Genomic DNA, 18,957 nt, shown 5'->3' with positions numbered 1-18,957 from the left:
TGCTTGAGTTGGTTGTTTGTTATTTATATACTTTCTGGTTTCATTTTATTATCAGGCAGTTGGCATTAGAGGCATTCAACTCTGTAGTTTGAAGTTGCTTCTGGTTTGGTCGTTGTCCCGAGTTTGTCGCTCCGAGAGAGGTACAACTCTTTACCTTTTATTAATTTAAGTAATAAGAAGCTCTCCAGTTTTTAATATGGATGCAGCCAACGGCCTCTGTTAAGGGAAGAACCCCACCCAGGATTGGAAGCATTGGGCATGTGACGTGAATAGCTAACAACTTGTTCTACTAGGGAACAATAATAATGGCATACAGTCGCGTCTACAGTTGTTTGAAATATTTTGTTTCATATGTTATCAATTTTTTCTGTTTGTTCATGTAGTTCTTCCAATTTGAATCCGTCTTGTTTTACTGTGGTATTCAGCTACACAAGGCACAAGGATGTTTGCACTTCGAGTAGCTAATACTAATGTGTTCTGCATTTTCATCAAGTGGGGAAATCAGGGGAAGTAATGAGAAGCATGACACTATTGAATAGGGATAGAGGGAGTGAGAGTTTTCACAAGACACAAGTGACTTCTCTATGCATATTTCATTGGTCATCGCAGAAGTTGCTCTACTCATACTACCCGGTAGTGTATTAGATGTTCAATCAACTACTCCTCAATACCTAACTAGTTGGGATTAATTATATGAATCCTCAATATTCATTCTGCTTTATTAGAGCTCATTTCATTACAATATTGAGTTATGCCTTACAAAAAAGTCACTAAATCCCACATGCACATTGTTATCTAAGTCTATATGCAGACTAATGAGTCTTATGACAAATACCAAACTTAATTAAAGTGTATCAACAATTAATCTTTATTTCAGTTAGTTGGTATTGCATATATGAATCCTTTATATGAGAGATCCTGACTCTGTGTGTATGATTTTATGTCTACTTCCTCTTTTAGCACCTTTACTCATTATAGTGTTGCACCTAGATTGTTGTATGTATGTGTGTTTGACTTATTATGTGATTTTAAATGAGTTCTGTAATTACATTACTGTTTTGTATAAGTTATGCAATATTATACAGTACTTTAATGTATAAATTCAGGAAATTTTTGAAGTTCTGGAAATTATAGAAATTCTGAAAATTTTAGAAAGTCAAATGTTGCAATCTACTATAATAAGCTATCCATCTGTGAACCTTATATCAAAATTACATTGCTGCTACTTGTTTCACTTAAACAATCTTATTATTTTGTAGGTTTACTTACTATTGGGAAACAAATTGAAGAGATTTAAACAAAGCAAAAACAATGAATCAATCAACAATGCTAAAGAAAAAGGGTTTGAATGAAAACAAATCTCAAAGTCCATTGAAGAATCTGGATGTTGATATGCAATACCGATCAAGTGCTGAATTGGCCAACCAATTCAAGATTAAGAGAGAACAACTTGCAAATGAACGCAATGATAAAGGTAAGAAAGATAAGTCACCAATATCACATAAAAGAAAGAATTTTGAGGATTTCATTCCACTACAAGGAAAGAGTAAATTGCTTGGGCACAAATCAGTCATTCAATCGTCTTCAAGGGAAGAGCTTAGAACCTCACGTATGATTGCAGGGAAAGGACAAACTAAACAGAGGTTATTTCAATTTGAATAGTCCATTCAAGATAATGGAACTAAACTTCCTATGAATAATTCTAGGTTTCATACGTCATTCAATAAAGATGTTACTGCTTCAGCACATGCGACTTGAACAACACTAGGTAATGGAGAGGCACGACATGATATTCTTGATCTACCGAATTGCAAACAGGTAAAGAGAAAGCCGGTCATACCAGCTAGTACTCTTGATCAGTTTCTAAAAGATCAAGGGATACACAAAGATGATGAAACAAAACGTGACAACAACACAACAAGTGCTGTCGAATTTAGGCATACTCCTATTATTAATGAACACAACAAAGGATTGGATGATCGTGTGGAACAAGAAGAGGAAATTGACATTGATTGTAGTACAAAAGGTATGTTTTAAACCTTGTAAGATTTAGAACTCATTATAAAAGAAATATCTTATTTCATGTCTGTTACATCAATCTAGAAATGTCGAAGCCAAAAAAAGTTCGAGGACATACAACATGTAAGGATATTCATGCAAGAAATTTGGAAGAAAGAAAGGAGGTGACATTTGATAAAGGACAAGCGGTGGGACCAACTAATAAGATAGTGTCACAATTAAGCAACTTTATAGGAACAATTGCAAGGAATCCTAGATTCATCAGCTTGATGTACACTAGTTGGCATGTGGTGCCAAAGGATACTAAAAAGCGCATGTGGGAATACGTCAATGTAAAAACAACCACTCTTGAGAATTCATATTTTATTTTACTTACTGAAACTAAATATATTTTATTTTGCATAGTCCAAATTTCTACTTCCAGTAGAAGGAAAGAAGTGGGTGATGACTGGTCTTCGTGATGCTTGGAGGCGACACAAGCAAAAAATTAAAAAGAATTTTTTTGATAAAAACAGTACCCTTGAGGATATGCTAGCAAAATGTCCTGATGGCATTCCACATAATCAATTCCGCCAGTTGATCGAGTATTGGAAACACCCAACTGTTCAAGTAAGGTTAAAATGGTGCATTTCCACTCATCGACTAATTCTGTGTCATATCTATTCTTTTTATACATATCAATTCAATTATCTCTTTGTTTTTAACAATAGGCTATATGCGAGATGAATTCTCAAAACAGGAAAAAACAAAAGTGGAGGCATCGAATGGGACCTATTAATTTTGCTAGAGTACGCGTGGCATTGGTAATACTTAGCTGACATTTCATACAAAATTTGATTTTCATTTTTTTGTACTTTATAAGAACTTACTGATTTTTTAAAATTTCTTTTGATATAATCTGTAGCGTGCAGCCAAAGACAACAACGAAGAACCATCAAAGCCTGAAATATTTATTGCAACTCGTACCAAGACGGGAAAGGAAATCCAGGCTGATACCCAAGTTGCAATAGTAAGTTTTTCAAAGAGGATTATTAGTGAACTTTATTCAGACTTAACATTTATATTGTGGGGAGTTTGACTACATTAAATTTTAATCACGTATGCCTTCTTCTTCTTCTTCTTCTTGTGCAAGTTCGAGGAGATATCAATTATTTGTCGACATTGTTTAATTATTTTTTACGAAAAGTTTTCATAATGTTTTAATGATCGCTATCATAGGATTGGAAATGAAATAGTACTTACTATTCACTATGGATGCCAATTTTATTCAATAGGCTGAACTTCAAAATCGCCAAAATTCTGGGGAAACAACTGATGATGCATTTAGGGCAGTGTATGGAAAGGAGCAGCTTGGTCGAGTTAGGTGCTATGGTAGATCAGTGACAACAAGTTCTTTGAAGAAAGATGAGGAAATTAACAATCTAAAACAAAAGCATGCCGATGAAATCACTTCTCTAAAGGAAGAATTGAGAGAAGAAATGCGACATTTATTCACTCAATTGCTGCAAAACAACCCTGGATTGAATTTTCATGATATACCAGGGTGTGTTGGATCTGACCTTGCTTCACCTATGATGCAAGTAGTGCACAAGCTGTAAAAGGCACAAATCTTCCATATTCTTCGGATTCAGCTCACGATTCGGTTCTTCAAAAGGTATTTTGTATTTCAAATTCTCTGTTAATAGTGTCAATATTGTTTTTCTTCTAGTTTCGTTGGTGTTCTTGGTAATGAAATTCAAAACTTATTTTTACTTGTCTATGTTTAGTCCAAAAATTTATAACTATTAAGAATGTTTTTGTTTTTGGTTTAAGCATTCGAATCGTTAGTTGAATAACTGTTCTTTTAGTATTGTGCAATTGAGGAGTCTGTGGCTAACACATTATTTTTTATGGCAGATGCCAATGGTGTTCAATGAAAAAATGATGACACTATTTTCTACCTTTAGCTTCTGAATCCAACTCGTTGTAAAGGATATTGTAGCTGGTATTTTAATGGTCTGTGTGCACCATTAGGAAGCTATTGCTATTTTATTAATATTGGTGTTTGTTAGCTAGGTGGTTGTGGCTGTTAGTATTAATGTGCTGCAGCCTGTGATTAAAATGTCTACATGCTAGACAATTATAATACTATTGTTATTAGTATAGAGTTTAATGGTTTGCAAACCTTTACCATTGTAGGGTAGAGAAACCATCTAGAGCTTGACCATTAATAGAAGATCTTGTGGGTAGATTGATTATGTTTGATAGATAATTAATGGTTACTTCTCTGAACTTCATGACAAACCTGCAGGACGGACCGTCATAGACTCGACAGACCGTCGTGGACTCCGTACCCCACACTTAGACTTCCCCATCTTCCTTCAGCAGCTGCACTACGTTGCCACCTACGAACCATCATAGACACGACGGTCCGTCGAGGGTCTTCGTTCCAAAACACTTAAACTCTGGGAATAATGGTACTGGGATTACTTCTCTGAACTTCATGACGAACCTGCAGGACGGACCGTCACAGACTCGACGGACCGTCGTGGACTCCGTAACCCCACACTTAGTTAGACTTCCCCATCTTCCTTCAGCAGCTGCACTATGTTGCAGTTCTTTGAAAATATCATGTCATGTTGTCATGTATTGATTTTTGTGGACACTTCTAAACTATGTTATGAACCTTGTTTCCAGCGGTCATCACTGGTTTGTTTGAACTACTTGTGTGTAATTTTTACATTGAAGTTTACAACAGAAGACTGAACAAGTTAAACTTTTGAAGTTTAATTTTTGAGAGCCAACAATAGAAGACTGCACAAATGTTGTAGTCCTTATAATGTGTAATTTTTACATTGAAATTGTATTTAGATTTTGATTGGTTGTCGTACAGTGAATTCTCTCTGATTATGAACTTCCACAATTAATTCACAAACTTATAATTTTATTTTAAATGTGCAGGAAAATGCAGGTAATTGAATTTGAATTTGGCTAGAAGTAAACTCAATCCATTGTGGCAAAAGATGAAGAAATTTTTGTATTGTTGTCATATACGTTTGAATGACACTTTTGCGTTTTTGGAACTTGTTGATATTAGAGATCTTTAAGCAATCACTTTCTATGTTTTGGTTTTACATGAAATATTTCTCGAAGTTTATTTGAAATATTTAGCTTCAATTTAATGATTAATTAGTTCATTTTGTGTTTTAGGTCACTTGTATGTAAGGAAATATATTATATATATTTGTGCTACATGTAGGCTTATAATTGTTGAAGTTACACTTTGTAAGTGTTGCTCTAGGTAGATAAAAAGTTACACTTTGAAAGTGTTGCTCTAGGTATATATAAAGTTACACTTTGCAAGTATTGCTTTAGGTAGATATAAACTTACACTTTGTAAGTGTTGCTCTAGATGAGATATAAAATCAACACTTTATAAGTGTTGCTATAGATGAGATATAAAGTAACAATTTATAAGTGTTGCTATAGCTGACAAATAAAGTAACACCTTATATGTGTTGCAATAGATGAGATATAAAGTAACACTTTATAAATGTTGCAATAGATGACCAATAAAAGGCAACACTTTTTAAGTGTGACCAATAAATCTGAAAAGGCAATGCTTTTAAGTGTAGTCTAACAAAAAATAGGTGTTGCTAATGCACGTCTTCAAAGCGTGCCCTTATACCTATTTGGCTACGCTTTATAAGTGTTGCCAAAGATGGCAACCTTGAAAAAGTGTTGCCTAATGTCAAAGGTTACGCTTCTTTTGGGCAGCCCCTAAAAAGTGTTGCTGAATGTCCAAACGTGTAGCCTTTTATCAAAGGCCACACTTTTTGCTAGTTTAGGCTACACTTACGTGGTGTTGCTGTAGGACGAAAATGGTGTAGTGGAGGTATCTAAAAAAGACACATTACCTTTCACCGTCTTCTTTATCCCTGAAAAATTTATCTTTGTCACAACATATATGATTGCTTGCTCCATTGTCAAGATAACATGAGCTGCAATCATCTCTATCTTGTTCTTTGAGTGCTAATAACAATGTTGACTCATCTTCATCTTTGTTATTGTCAACAAGATTTACTTTCTCTTCAGCATTACTACGACATTACAAAGAGTAATGTCCAATTTTATTACAGTTATAACACTCAAATTTGGATTTGTCATACCTTATTTCATTCGTACTTTTATAGGCTCCACGTCATCTACCTCCTCGTTGACCACGACCATAACCTCTAAATGACTGGCGAACTTTATCTTCATTGTTTAAATGATTGGTAAAACTTATTCCTCTTCCACGGCCTCGCCATTGTCCATTTCCTTTGTAACTTTTCTCACTTTCAAATTCTTTGAAGGATGCATGAGTACTAATAAGTTGTTCTAGTGGCTCTTCTTTCTCATTTTCACTTTCTCTTCATGGGCTACTAAAGAACCTTCCAATTGTTTTACCGTCATAGAGTCTATATCTTTAGACTACTTTATATCACACACCAAAATAGTCAAATTTAGGTGTTAAAGAAGGAATGAGTTTTTCTACCACATGCACATCATCTACTTCCTCCTTGTATCTTATTAGTTGATTTACAACAACCATCAATCTTGAACACAAATCCAAAATGGATTCGGATTCTTTCATTTTAAAAACTTCAAAGTCAGCCCTTATAGTTGTAAGTTTTATCTTCTTAACTGTATCAACTCCTTGGACGGAATTTGGTAATTTTCCCACGCTTCTTTTGAGGTGGTTGCATCAGCCACATTCTCAAACATGCCACCATCCAAGCATTGATGGGTAAGAGTGAGGGCCTGTTGATCTTTCTTTCTTGTCTTTAACAAAGTTTGCTCATTTACGGATTTTGTATACCTTTTGTATACAATATCCAAAACATCTTGAGATCCAAGGATGACTTTCACTAGTAGACACCATTTTTAATAATTTTGTGTTGTGAGACCGGGGTATTGGAAAGACAATGGACTATTATTTGTCATGGCTCTGATACCACGTTGTTGAAAAAATTATAATCACCCCCAAAATAATTTCCAAACTAAATAGCAATAGAAAGAGAGTAACAACGACACCAAATATTTAAATGGGGTAAATATTATGCCCGAATAAGTAATACATTAATATTTATGAAAACTTGGTAGTGTCAAATTACTTTTATTCAACACTCTTTTATTCCTTACAACTCTTAATAATATTACTTGCACACTATTTTCTCACAAAACTAAGAAGTATTTTGCAGATAACTTTCTCTACACTCTATTGCTTCTCTATTTTGGTGTGTCTTCAAGTGTATAATTACTATTCTATTTACAGAGTTTTCTGAACACTTTATTACATCATTAGTGACATAATGTGGTAGCCAATTTCCACAAAAATTGGGTTTCAAACTCTACCAAACTTTGAATCGCTACGTCCACAAATGTGACTATCAATTTTCACATTGGTGGGTACCAATTTTCACATTTGTGACTAGTAATTTCAACAAGTATGACTGCCAAATTTATTGCTACCAAGATTTTATTCCCACAATAAACAAATAACTGAGTGATAGAATTTCTTGCGATTTAAATCCAAATGGATTTCAAACTTCACGAGTTTATGTCTAAAACATTAATTGAAGTAGCTTTGAAACAAAAGCAGTTGGAAGGTCCTATTAAAATTTCACTCATAGACCAGCAGGTTCTCCGATTTCTTCTCCTTTCATAAAATGAAATCAGTGGACAGATCGCTTCAACGTTGTGCAATTTGAAAACACTACAAGTGCTAGATTTGGGCTCCAATAATTTGTAGGGAACAATCCCACTATGTTTAAGTGAGATGGGTGAACTTTAGGTTATGGATTTAACAACAATATTCTTAGCGGGACAATTACTATTATTTTTGGTATAGGAAACCAACTTGGAGTCATTAATTTGACGGAAATAAGCTAGAGGGGAAAGTTCCGCAATCTCTGATCAATTGCAAATATTTGGATGTTCTTGATTTAGGTAATAATGAATTGAGTGACACATTCCCTAAATTGTTGGGAGCCCTACCAAAGTTTAATATTTCAGTATTGAGATCAAATAAGTTCAATGGACCTATAAAAGATTCCAGGAATGTCAACTTGTTTGCTCAAATTCGAGCCGTAGATCTCTCATCCGATGTATTTACTGGAGATTTACCAGTGAGCCTTTTCAAGAATTTTGAAGCTATGAAAATAAATGGTGAGAACAATGGAACGTGAGAGTATTAGCTGATATAGGTTCTCATTATTACACAGATGCCTTTATAGTGACAAGAAAGGGGCTGGATGTTGAACTTCCTCGAGTTTTCACTACAAACATAATTATCGATCTCTTAATGAATAGATTCGAAGGTCATATCCCAAGCATTATTATATATCTCGTTGGGCTTCGTACGTTGAACTTATCTCATAATATCTTGGAGGGCCACATACAAGCATCCCAGCACTAATTATCTGTACTTGAATCATTGGATCTCACATCCAACAAAATAAGCGGAGAAATTCCACAACAACTTGCATCCCTCACATTACTTGAAGTTTTAAAGCTCTCTCACAATCATCTGACAATCATCTTGTTGGATGCATCCCCAAAGGAAAACAATTTGATACATTTGAGAACAGCTAATACAAAGGGAATGATGGTTTATGGGGATTTCCACTGTCAAAGGACTGTGGTGGTGATGATAAGGTAGAACAATCAACGACTCCAATTGAGTTAGATCAAGAAGGAGGAGGAGATTCATCAATGATCAGTTGGAAGGCGGTTCTCATGGGTTATGGTTGTGGACTTTTTATTGGACTATCCATAATATACATAATGTTATGAACTCAATATCCGACATGGTTTTTAAAGGATGGATTAAAAATTGGAACACAAAATTATTACAAGAATGAAAAGTCACAAGAAACGATATTAGTGATCGTCACCTCAAGGTATTCAGTTTGATCTTTGTCAATGAATTTTCTTCCTTAAAAGCTCTTTAACTTAAATACTTAATTTTTTAAAATTTCAGGATTCAAGTCTAATATGTTGTTTGTGATGCAAAAAAAAGATTGTACTTTCCTAGTTTTTTATATATTTTTGAATGAAAGCATTAATTTTCGTTTATCAATAGTATGTTACATATTCAGCATATTTATTCTTTAGCTAATTGGTTTCCACTTTAATGTTCAGTTAATGGATTCATAAAGTTATAACATGTAATAATAGCGATCAGTTAAGAGATACTTTATGTTTGTGTTAAGATGTCACGAGACAGTGTTGGACAGAATTAGAAACTGAGGGGTTTCCTAAGAACCATTGCATCAGAGTCATTTATAGTTATAGCGATTAGGAGAATTCTTGTCGGAGATGAAAGTTTGTTGTCAGTACGGGGCAGTGGTATAAGCTCTTATTGGTTCTGAAGAAAGTAGACAGAATATGACTCCAAATGATGAAAATGAACTTAAATTCACGTTGATTCAAAAAGAGCTTAACGAATTTTCCAAGAGCCGAATTGGATGTAAATAATCTTGTGTAGAATCAAATAGTATACCAAAGTAGTAGTTAATTTTTTCCCCATCTCTTCTACATTTGGTGGTAATGTAACAAACTTGATTTCCTTACTATATTAAGAAGAGAACTAAAATGCAATTATACATTAGAATTGTGATTGCAATACTCAAACTACGGAAATACAATGGAAATATTGAAATAACAAGATTCTAGAAGAAGAGGAGAGGACAAATGTTTTCTTCAATATGCATAAGCCCTTATTTCCAACTCATTTTCCCTTTTAGGCAAATGTTAATTGGGTATGCATCCCAAGTAGAACATTTTAATATTTTATCTGGCCCGGTCTCATTCACAACTTCTAATTATTGAGCATTTATATAATTAGCTTGTTTCACAACAATACACCCAGAGAAAGAACCTTGTCCTCAAGGTTCAAGTCAAGATACATCATCTGGCAACATGGAGTATAATAAACTTGGTTTGGCAGGTTGGAGTAGTCTAGACACGATTGTGTAATTCATAATTAGCTTTGGAACATGGATGGATGTTTAGTAATGTGAGATGTGTCCAAAAGAGTAATGCACCTATATATCTCACTCAAACTTATGGAAGAACTACTAGTAAAAACATAGGGAACCTTCGTCATATTTAATAACAGCAACCGACATATATGGCTAACAAGAGTTGCAGTTCCCTTCTTACTCCATTCTTCCTTGCTATCAATTCCTTTACGATCAATTGAAATGTTCACCTTGGAGTAGCTTCCTTTCCAAAAATCTCTGCATTGAAACTGATATCAACCCGTTACAATAACCCTCTCTCTGATTTATACTTTTCGACATTATCAAATGGAGTTCGGGTATAACCTCATGCCCAACAACCACACACTTGTTCAAGAGGATAGACAAAACTAATGCAGTATCTAAACCATGATGTAATCTATGTCGTGCAGCCCACTCTATCATCTCAAGTACCTCATAAAGTGTGTAACCTCCATAAGGGTGTTCAAGCTAAAACATCACTTTATATCCACTCCTTAATGCTATTACTTTCCACTTCAGTAATATGGTAGCAACGACATGCATATAGTGAGGATGTAAAATCTATGTGTGCTTGAAGTTGGCTGACAAAATCTCATTTTTCACATCGTAATTATATTGATGTAATACTAGTGTTTATGCAATTGGCATACATGTGAACAGAATGCGCAAGTAGGAATTTACATACCATGGTTGTCCAGGATCCCACACTCTATTCATAGAGTTTAACTACACAATTAAGAAAAACCTGCAAATACATCCCAGTAAGAGCAGTTCTTTTGCGTGGTATACTGTATAACTTTTCAGAACCATGAAATTGAAACCTATTCCTTGATCCCAGACATAATGATCCACTATAGTTGTGGGAATTATTACTGCAAGAAATTGAGCAGCAGGTTCAAATGGAAATTGACTCATAATTTTGTTGACCATTGAACTCCCTGGTTAAATTTCGATGCTTAGTGTAAGGAAGTATTTTAACAGAGTGCATTAAAATTGCCGATATATTGAGTTATAGATCTTCATTATCCATACTTTCCATGGAAAACTCAGCAAGGTACCAGTCTTCAAAGGACTCCAAATCAGTTTTCCATTTAGGAGAGCCACTATCAAGAGACTTATCATATGCATACTTCCTTGACATATCTCGTTCGACATGTGCATTCGGCCTACCAACTTCTTGACCTTCAAAAGGAACTAGAACGTTCTTGTACCAAAGCAGTTGTTGATTTGGATCTCCCGTTTTGAGAAGTTGTTGAATTATCAAACGCATAGTTCTCTTTCCAGGTTTGAAATTCATGTTATCTCTTGTATTAAGGTTAATAAAAAAATATAGAAACACAAATAAGATGAATAGAAGTAAAACTTTTAATCTGAGTTTACGATAACCACTGTGTTTCTTTTAGAAATTTAATCCCCTCATTGTACCCGAGATTGCAGATTAATTTCTTCCAATATAAAACAAATTAACCTGATAAAGAAGTAGCGGTACCTCAAACTTCAATAACTTCAGCGAATGCAAGAACAGTAACAAGAGCACAGATAAACTTAGCTGATCGATAATTTTGTTTATGAGAGAAAATTTATGTAGAGAGGAAAAACAATCAGGAAGTGAAAAATGAAAAAGACCTCCTTTTTATAGCCATTTTCAGCAAGAATCGTGTTTGTTTAGACAAATCTGTTCAGATCCTTTTTTTCCAGCAATGCTGTGTCTTTTGGGAAATTTAACGACTTTTCCAAAGTGACAGGTCGCTTCAGATTGTTATTATCATTGCACGTGAATTTCAATTAAATTTCGTGGCGCCAAAATTAATTATTTTATTTAACTAACATTCTGTATTAATTTAAAAGAGAAAATATATAAATTAACTGGATTTATTCTATTAACAAGATTGATTAAAGACAAATTTATCAATCAATCACATCATTTGCCAAATCCAAATCCAAATTCAAATCCAAATCCGAATGGTCAAGGCTGAGCGAGCGAGTGACGACGACATAAGGGGCACCTTCTTCTTAACCCTTTATGAAGTAAAGAAAGTGTTTCCTAACATAAGGACAACAATTTCCTTTCTTGTGCCAATATGATAGAAATGACTTTTCATTTGAACTTTGCAAATGAGTTTCCATTTTCCCTCCAAAATTGGTTCCCCCACTTTTTCATATTCCCTTTTTTTTTCTCATTCACATTTTGCTAAAACCCAACAATTCCCTACATGAATGGGAAATGGCTATTGTTAAAATATATGCATGAAAAACTTGTGTGTCTTGCAATTAAGGATTAATCTCATTTGGATAAGTAGGTTTTCGTTTAAACTTTCCATAGTGAACATATATCGGATATATTCGGTCAATCGGTAGATTTGATATCTTTGAACCATAGAGCTTTGGTATATATATAGACAAAATTTAGCACACAATTAACCCTTGAACTGTCCTTAGTTCTCATTGTTTTGTTCGTTTCAGCCATGAACATATCTCGGTTAGTAAGCGCTTCGAAAACTGGCCTTACCGCATTCTCCTTGAAGCAGCTTACAATTCACACTCACTTAGGTAGTTTCTAAATGTGTTATCCCATAGATACACTCTTTGGTATACCCTGTATCAAACATAGAAACCATTAAAAAGTCCTAATCCCTTTATCCTCGTTACTGAACATTGTCTCATAATGAGAATGGAATATTAAATAATTTTTGACAATGTTGACCGTCATCAATAATTTTGTTTTATCTCCTTGAACTTAGATCTTGGAATCTCCAGTCTTCTAGGTAGATTTACCGCCAGGATGAGTTTTTATCGGCCATAGTCTCATTCCCGTCGATGATCCTTCAACTCCCTCTCTAGTTAGAGCTTTTGCAACTGGATCTGACACATTATTTATTGACTTTACATAGTTAATTCTAATAATTTTACTAGAGAGTAGTTGTCTAATAGAATTATGTCTTCGTCTTATGTGACGAGACTTTTCGTTATACATAACGCTTCCAGCCGTACCTATTGAAGCTTGACTATCAAATCGTATGTATATAGGGGCCATTGGTTTGGGCAAAAACTGAATATCTTCTAGGAAATTTCATAGCAATTTAACTTCTTCACCTGTCTCGTCTAAGGCAATAAATTTTGACTCCATTGTAGAGCGAACTAAACATGTTTTTTTTTATAATCTCCAAGATATTACTCCAACAACAGTGAAAGCGTATCCACTTGTGGATTTTGTTTCAGTTGACCTAGTTATCTAATTTGCATTACTATATCCTTCAAGAACTGCTGATTATTTGTTGTAAGGACAAACATAGTTCTGAGTGTCATCTAATTATCCAAAAACTCTCTTCATTGTCAACCAATGATTTTTTTTGGTTTAATTGTGTATCGACTTAGTTTACTCATAGAGCAAGCTATGTCTGGTCGTGTAAAATTCATGACATATATCAAAATTCCTAATACTTTGGCATAGTCCTATTGAGATGAAGGTTCACATCAATTGCGGTATTTTCCCTTTTAAAACTCAAATACTTGAACTTTTCGAGTACCTTTTGAATATAATGAGTCTGAGCATGTAACACCCCATAGCCAACACAGACCAAAAATTAGTTTTTCATAAAAATCTGCAGGTGCTACCAACGGTGGCATCTACGGACCGTAGCCTGAACCACGGTCCGTCCTGAACAACCGTTGATAAGATCAGAAACTCCAAAAAATTTCAGCCTAGAAAAATTGGTTAATTCTTGGACAACAAACTGACTTACGGTCCGTAGTTCAAATGACAGTCCGTAGTCCATGACCGTCGATCAAGACTCCCTTCAACCACTCTCTGACAAGATCTATGGATGACCAACATGGTTCGTAGGTAGACCTACGGTCCGTAGGTCTGACCATAGGTGGAAAATTTGCAGCCAGTTAATGGGAAATGCAGTTGGGTCAATTTAAAATTATCATAACTCTTAGAAAAAAATGTATGAGGTCTCCCATGTAACCTACCCACATATACATAATTGAATTATCTTTCCATAGCCACCGACCTTGCTAAAATCTGACATCCGAGTAAAAAGTTATGCCCATTTTAGTAAAGGCCTGTCGAACAGGCCCTAACGACGTATCCAACGACGGGGCGTCGGGCGCACGATGGACCATCAGTCCTGGCCGTCGTGAGGCCCGACAGAAACGTTCCCAGGGGTCTTTATGACCTTTCCCACTCCATTTAAACCCTAAGTTACATCGTTTTTACCCTAAATCATCAGATTCTAGAAAAATAATTAAAACATATCCAAGTCAAGTCATTAAATCAAAACTTAAAAAATTAGAAGCAAGAGAAGAGAAAAAAAGCTCAAGAACCCTAGGTCAAGAACTCCACAAGCTTCAGCAGTTCCAGCCCCAAAACTTAAGTATTATTCCGTAGTTTTCATCACCAGGAATGTGGGATTTCACTAGTGGGTTCCTTTCACCCATTAGGACCTAGTTTTAAGTCAGTTCTTGATTCTCTTATCATGATGAAACCTAAGGTTTGTAGAACTTTGATATAACTTCATGAAATTATTAAATATATGTTCCAAATAAGATTATCATGTTATTACTCAGATTATCGCATGAATTTCAGAACCCTAGCTTTGTATTCCTTTAGTTCTTGAATTACACATGCTAGGCCATATATCTCAGACACTTCAGATATACATGCCTCAGTTATAAATGCATAATTACCAGATTAATTGTTGCTTTGTCAGTTTGCATGTTTACTTTCGAGCTATCCAGTATTTACATAAATTCAGGTTTAATCAGTTAATTTACATAATTCATTGGTAATAGCATAATATCGAGTTGGACTAGGGTTTAGCGTACCCAATACTCCCAGAACTACTAGCCAAGTAGGTTGTAAGTCCCCTCTATGGACAATCAGTTTAGTGGTCACGCTAGCATGCCTTTATTCCTTTGGCAGGGTATATTGAGTCCTTTCGATGGGGCGTATACATCGAACTCCACAATTAGCTCATGTGATTTTATTATTGGTTATTAGTAGCTCCCACAGTTCAGTTAGGCTCTCTGTATTGACCATTTATCAGTATATTCAGTATTTAGTTTCAGCATGTTATAAATTGGTCATTGCATCCAGTTAGCTCAGAAATCAGCACATCACGTTTAGATTATTATAATTGTTTTTGTGCTTGTTTAGTTATGTTTTATTTCAGCTTTGCTCTATCCTACATGCTCAGAACCTTTCATGTACTGACGCATACATGCGCTACATCTTCTCGTGATGTAGGTTCACGTTCTCTGTATCCTGATCACGCAAAGATCGATTTCCTGAACTCCAATTCAGCAGATTCAGTGTTGAGTCGTCATTCTCCATGGACAAAAGTCATGAGTTTCATTTCAGTGTTTAGTCATTTAGTTTCAGTTTTTGTTTTATTTAGCTGGGGCTTGTCCCTGTATTTGTAGTCTAGTTTAGAGGCTAATTTAAGACATAGTTACATTCAGTTTAGCATTGAATTAATATTTCTTTTATAGTAAACTCATTGTTTTCAAATATCTTAGTTATAGAATATGGGTATTCCCCATCTTTTCATTTTAAGTATGATTTAGCTTCCACAACAGTTTATTATCTTTACTATGCCCGTGATCATGCCACCAGGGTTAGCTTGGGATCACTTGTGGTCCTAGGTTCCGTGTACGTGTTTCGGGGGTTGGTCTAGGCGTGATAAAACTTTGTATCAGAGACATAGTTTCAAGATTCCTAGGATGTCTGAAAACGCCGCACTAAGTATAGTCCTTTTTGTGGGTGTGAAGTGCACCACATCTAATGAGAGTGAGTCTATGATGTGTTTTAGGAAAAACTTCACCTTCTTGTTACTCTTATTGTGTATAAGGTATGATCTAATTCCATTCTAACTTGACGCTGAGCGCTCAATATCATGCCTTCTCGTAGAGCTTAGGCATTAAATGCTAATGCACGTAATGCTAACACAGTTCATCTAGTACCATATAATGAGGGTAAAATGCAAAATTTCAGAAAGCCAATTGAGCTTTTGGCTAAGAGTATGACTAACCAGAAGAATCAGCAGGTTCTAGTTCCTACTAATAGAAATGATCGATCAATGGCAGCCATAGTTTGTGATTTTGTTAGGATAAATCCTTCTATGTTTTTAGGGTTGCATGTTGGTAAGGACCCACAGAAGTTTATTGATGAAGTCAAGAAAATATTTGGTGTGGTGTTAGTAACTGGTAGTGATAGGTGAGATTGGATCCTACAAACTCAAGGATGTGACTCACATATGGTTCACTCAGTGGAAAGACAAAAGAGATGACTTTGCCTTTTGTAACTCCGTATAGATGTCCAATTCAGTGTCTGTCCAGAAACTCTCTCAGATCCTTTCTCAGTCTCTACTCCAGTCGGTGACCCAGTTATAGCTAGATGGGTATACAGAAAATTCCCTATCATTGTCTCATAGAATGTCACCTCAACAGATCTATTAGAGTTAGAAATTGTAAACTTCAATGTCATTCTAGGCATGGATTGGTTACACTCATGTTATGCCTCATTCGATTGTAGAACTAGGATTGTTAGTTTTCAGTTTCCAGATGAACCACTCTTAGAATTGAAGGGAAGTAGCCTAGCGCCTATAGGTCGACTTATTTCTTACCTTAAGGCCAGAAAGATGATATCTAATGGTTATCTCTATCATCTAGTTAGGGTTATGAATTCTTGCCTTGAAACCCCATGTCTTGAGTCAGTTCCAATAGTCTGTGAATTTCCAGAAGTATTTCCAAAAGATCTTCCCGGGTTTCCTCCCGAAAGGGAAATCGACTTTGGAATTGATCTCCCTCCAGATATCCAGCCTATTTCTATTCCTCCTTACTGAATGGCTCCAGCAGAGCTTAAGGAATTGAAATTGCAGTTGAAAGACCTTCTAGATAAGGATTTTATCAGACCTAGTGTATCACCATGGGGTGCACCAGTGTTGTTCTTAAAGAAGAAAGATGGTTCTCTCAGAATGTGCATTGACTATAGACAGTTGAACAATGTCACTATCAAGAATACGTATCCCATCCCCAGGATTGATGACTTGTTTGACCAACTACAGGTGCTAGTCATTTCTTAAAGATAGACCTCAGATCGGATTATCATCAGATCAAAGTCATAGATACTAAGATTCCAAAAACATCCTTCAAAACTCGAATGGTCATTATGAATTTGTAGTTATGTTGTTTGGACTAACCAATGCTCCTGCAGCTTTCATTTATTTGATGAACAGAGTGTTCAAACAGTACTTAGACTTATTCGTTATTGTTTTCATTGGTGATATCCTCATTTACTCTAGGAGTGAGGAAGAACATGCAAGCCATTTGAGGTTATTCTGCTGACTCTCAAAGATCGCCAGTTATTCGCTAAGTTTAGTAAATGTGAGTTTTGGTTGCAATGCGTAGCTTTTCTTTTTCACATTGTATCTAGCGAAGGGATCCGCGTAGATTCACAAAAGATGGAAGAACTGAATCAATCGCACAGACCTTCCTCTGCTATAGATATCATAAGTTTCTTAGGTATAACAGGTTATTACAAAGGTTCGTGGAAGGATTTTCATCCATAGCCTCACCATGGACTAGGTTGACTATGAAGATGGTCAAGTTTCATTGGTCAAATGATTGTGAGAAAATCTTTGAAGAATTGAAAACTAGATTGACTACAACTCCTGTCTTGACTCTACCAGAGGGTTAAGATGGATATGTGATCTATTGCGATGCATCTTAAGTTGGACTTGGTTGTGTGTTGATGCAAAGAGATAAGGTTATATCTTATGCCTCTAGAAAGTTTAAGGTGCATGAGAACAACTATCCAACTCATGACCTCGAGCCTGCAGCAGTGGTGTTTGCACTCAAGATATGGAGACACAACTTTTATGGTGTTCATGTTGACGTGTTCACCGATCATAAGAGTCTTCTGTATGTGTTCACCCTGAAATAGTTGAATCTTAGACAGAGGAAATGGCTTGAGTTCCTTAAGGATTATGATATGAGTGTGCATTATCATCTTGGAAAGGCGAATGTAGTGGCCGATGCTTTTGTTAGATTATCTATGGGTAGCATAATACCGAGTTGGACTAGGGTTTAGCATACCCAATAGTCCCAGAACTACTAGCCAAGTAGGTTGTAAGTCTGCTCCGTGGGCTATCAGTTTAGTTATCACGCCAGCATGCCTTTATATCTTTGGCCGGGTATATTGGGTCCTCTCGATAGGGCGTATACATTGGACTCCACATTTAGCTTATGTGGTTTTATTATCGGTTATTACTAGCTCCCACAGTTCAGTTAGACTCTCTGCATTAACCATTTATCAGTATATTCAGTATACAGTTTCAGCATGTTATAAATTGGTCATTGCATCCAGTTAGCTCAGAAATCAGCATATCACGTTCAGATTATTATACTTGTTGTTGCGCTTGTTCAGTTATGTTTTAATTCAGCTTACTCTATCCTACATGCTCAGTACCTTTCAAGTACTGATGCATACGTGTGCTACATCTTCTCGTGATGTAGGTTAAGGTTCTCAGCATCCATATCACTCATAGATCAATTTCCTGATCTCCAGTCCAGCAGATTCAGTGGTGAGTCCTCATTCTCCGAGGACAACAATCATGAGTTTCATTTCAGTCTTTAGTATTTAGTTTCAGTTTTTTCTAGATTTAGCTGGGGCTTGTCCCACTATTTGTAGTTTAGTTTAGAGGCTATTTTCAGACATAGTTAGATTCAGCTTAGTATTGAGTTAATATTTCTTTTGTAGTAAACTCATTGTTTTCAAATATCTCAGTTATAGAATATGGGTATTCCCCATGTTTTCATTTTGAGTATGATTTAGCTTCCGCAACAGTTTATTATCTTTAGTATGCTCATGCTAATGCCAGTAGGGTTAGCTTGGGATCAGTTGTTG

At 35.5% G+C, this 18,957-nt stretch overlaps 1 protein-coding gene and 1 pseudogene across 1 annotated transcript; both read left to right on the top strand.

Annotated features, from left to right (window-relative positions):
- The first annotated feature begins 2,449 nt into the window (after positions 1-2,449).
- Positions 2,450-3,617, top strand: LOC107032592. The gene is made up of 4 exons (XM_027912201.1): positions 2,450-2,628; positions 2,730-2,822; positions 2,924-3,028; positions 3,294-3,617. Exons 1-4 carry the CDS (start codon positions 2,464-2,466, stop codon positions 3,615-3,617), a joined length of 687 nt encoding a protein of 228 aa, XP_027768002.1. The 5' UTR covers positions 2,450-2,463.
- A 3,959-nt stretch (positions 3,618-7,576) lies between these two features.
- Positions 7,577-8,926, top strand: LOC107017632 (annotated as a pseudogene).
- The last annotated feature ends 10,031 nt before the right edge of the window (positions 8,927-18,957 follow it).

The sequence above is a fragment of the Solanum pennellii genome, chromosome 1 (genome assembly GCF_001406875.1).
Source record: "Solanum pennellii chromosome 1, SPENNV200".
NCBI lineage: Eukaryota > Viridiplantae > Streptophyta > Magnoliopsida > Solanales > Solanaceae > Solanum > Solanum pennellii.
Note: the sequence above shows the minus strand (reverse complement) of the source record. Positions and strands in the feature narration are given on the sequence as shown.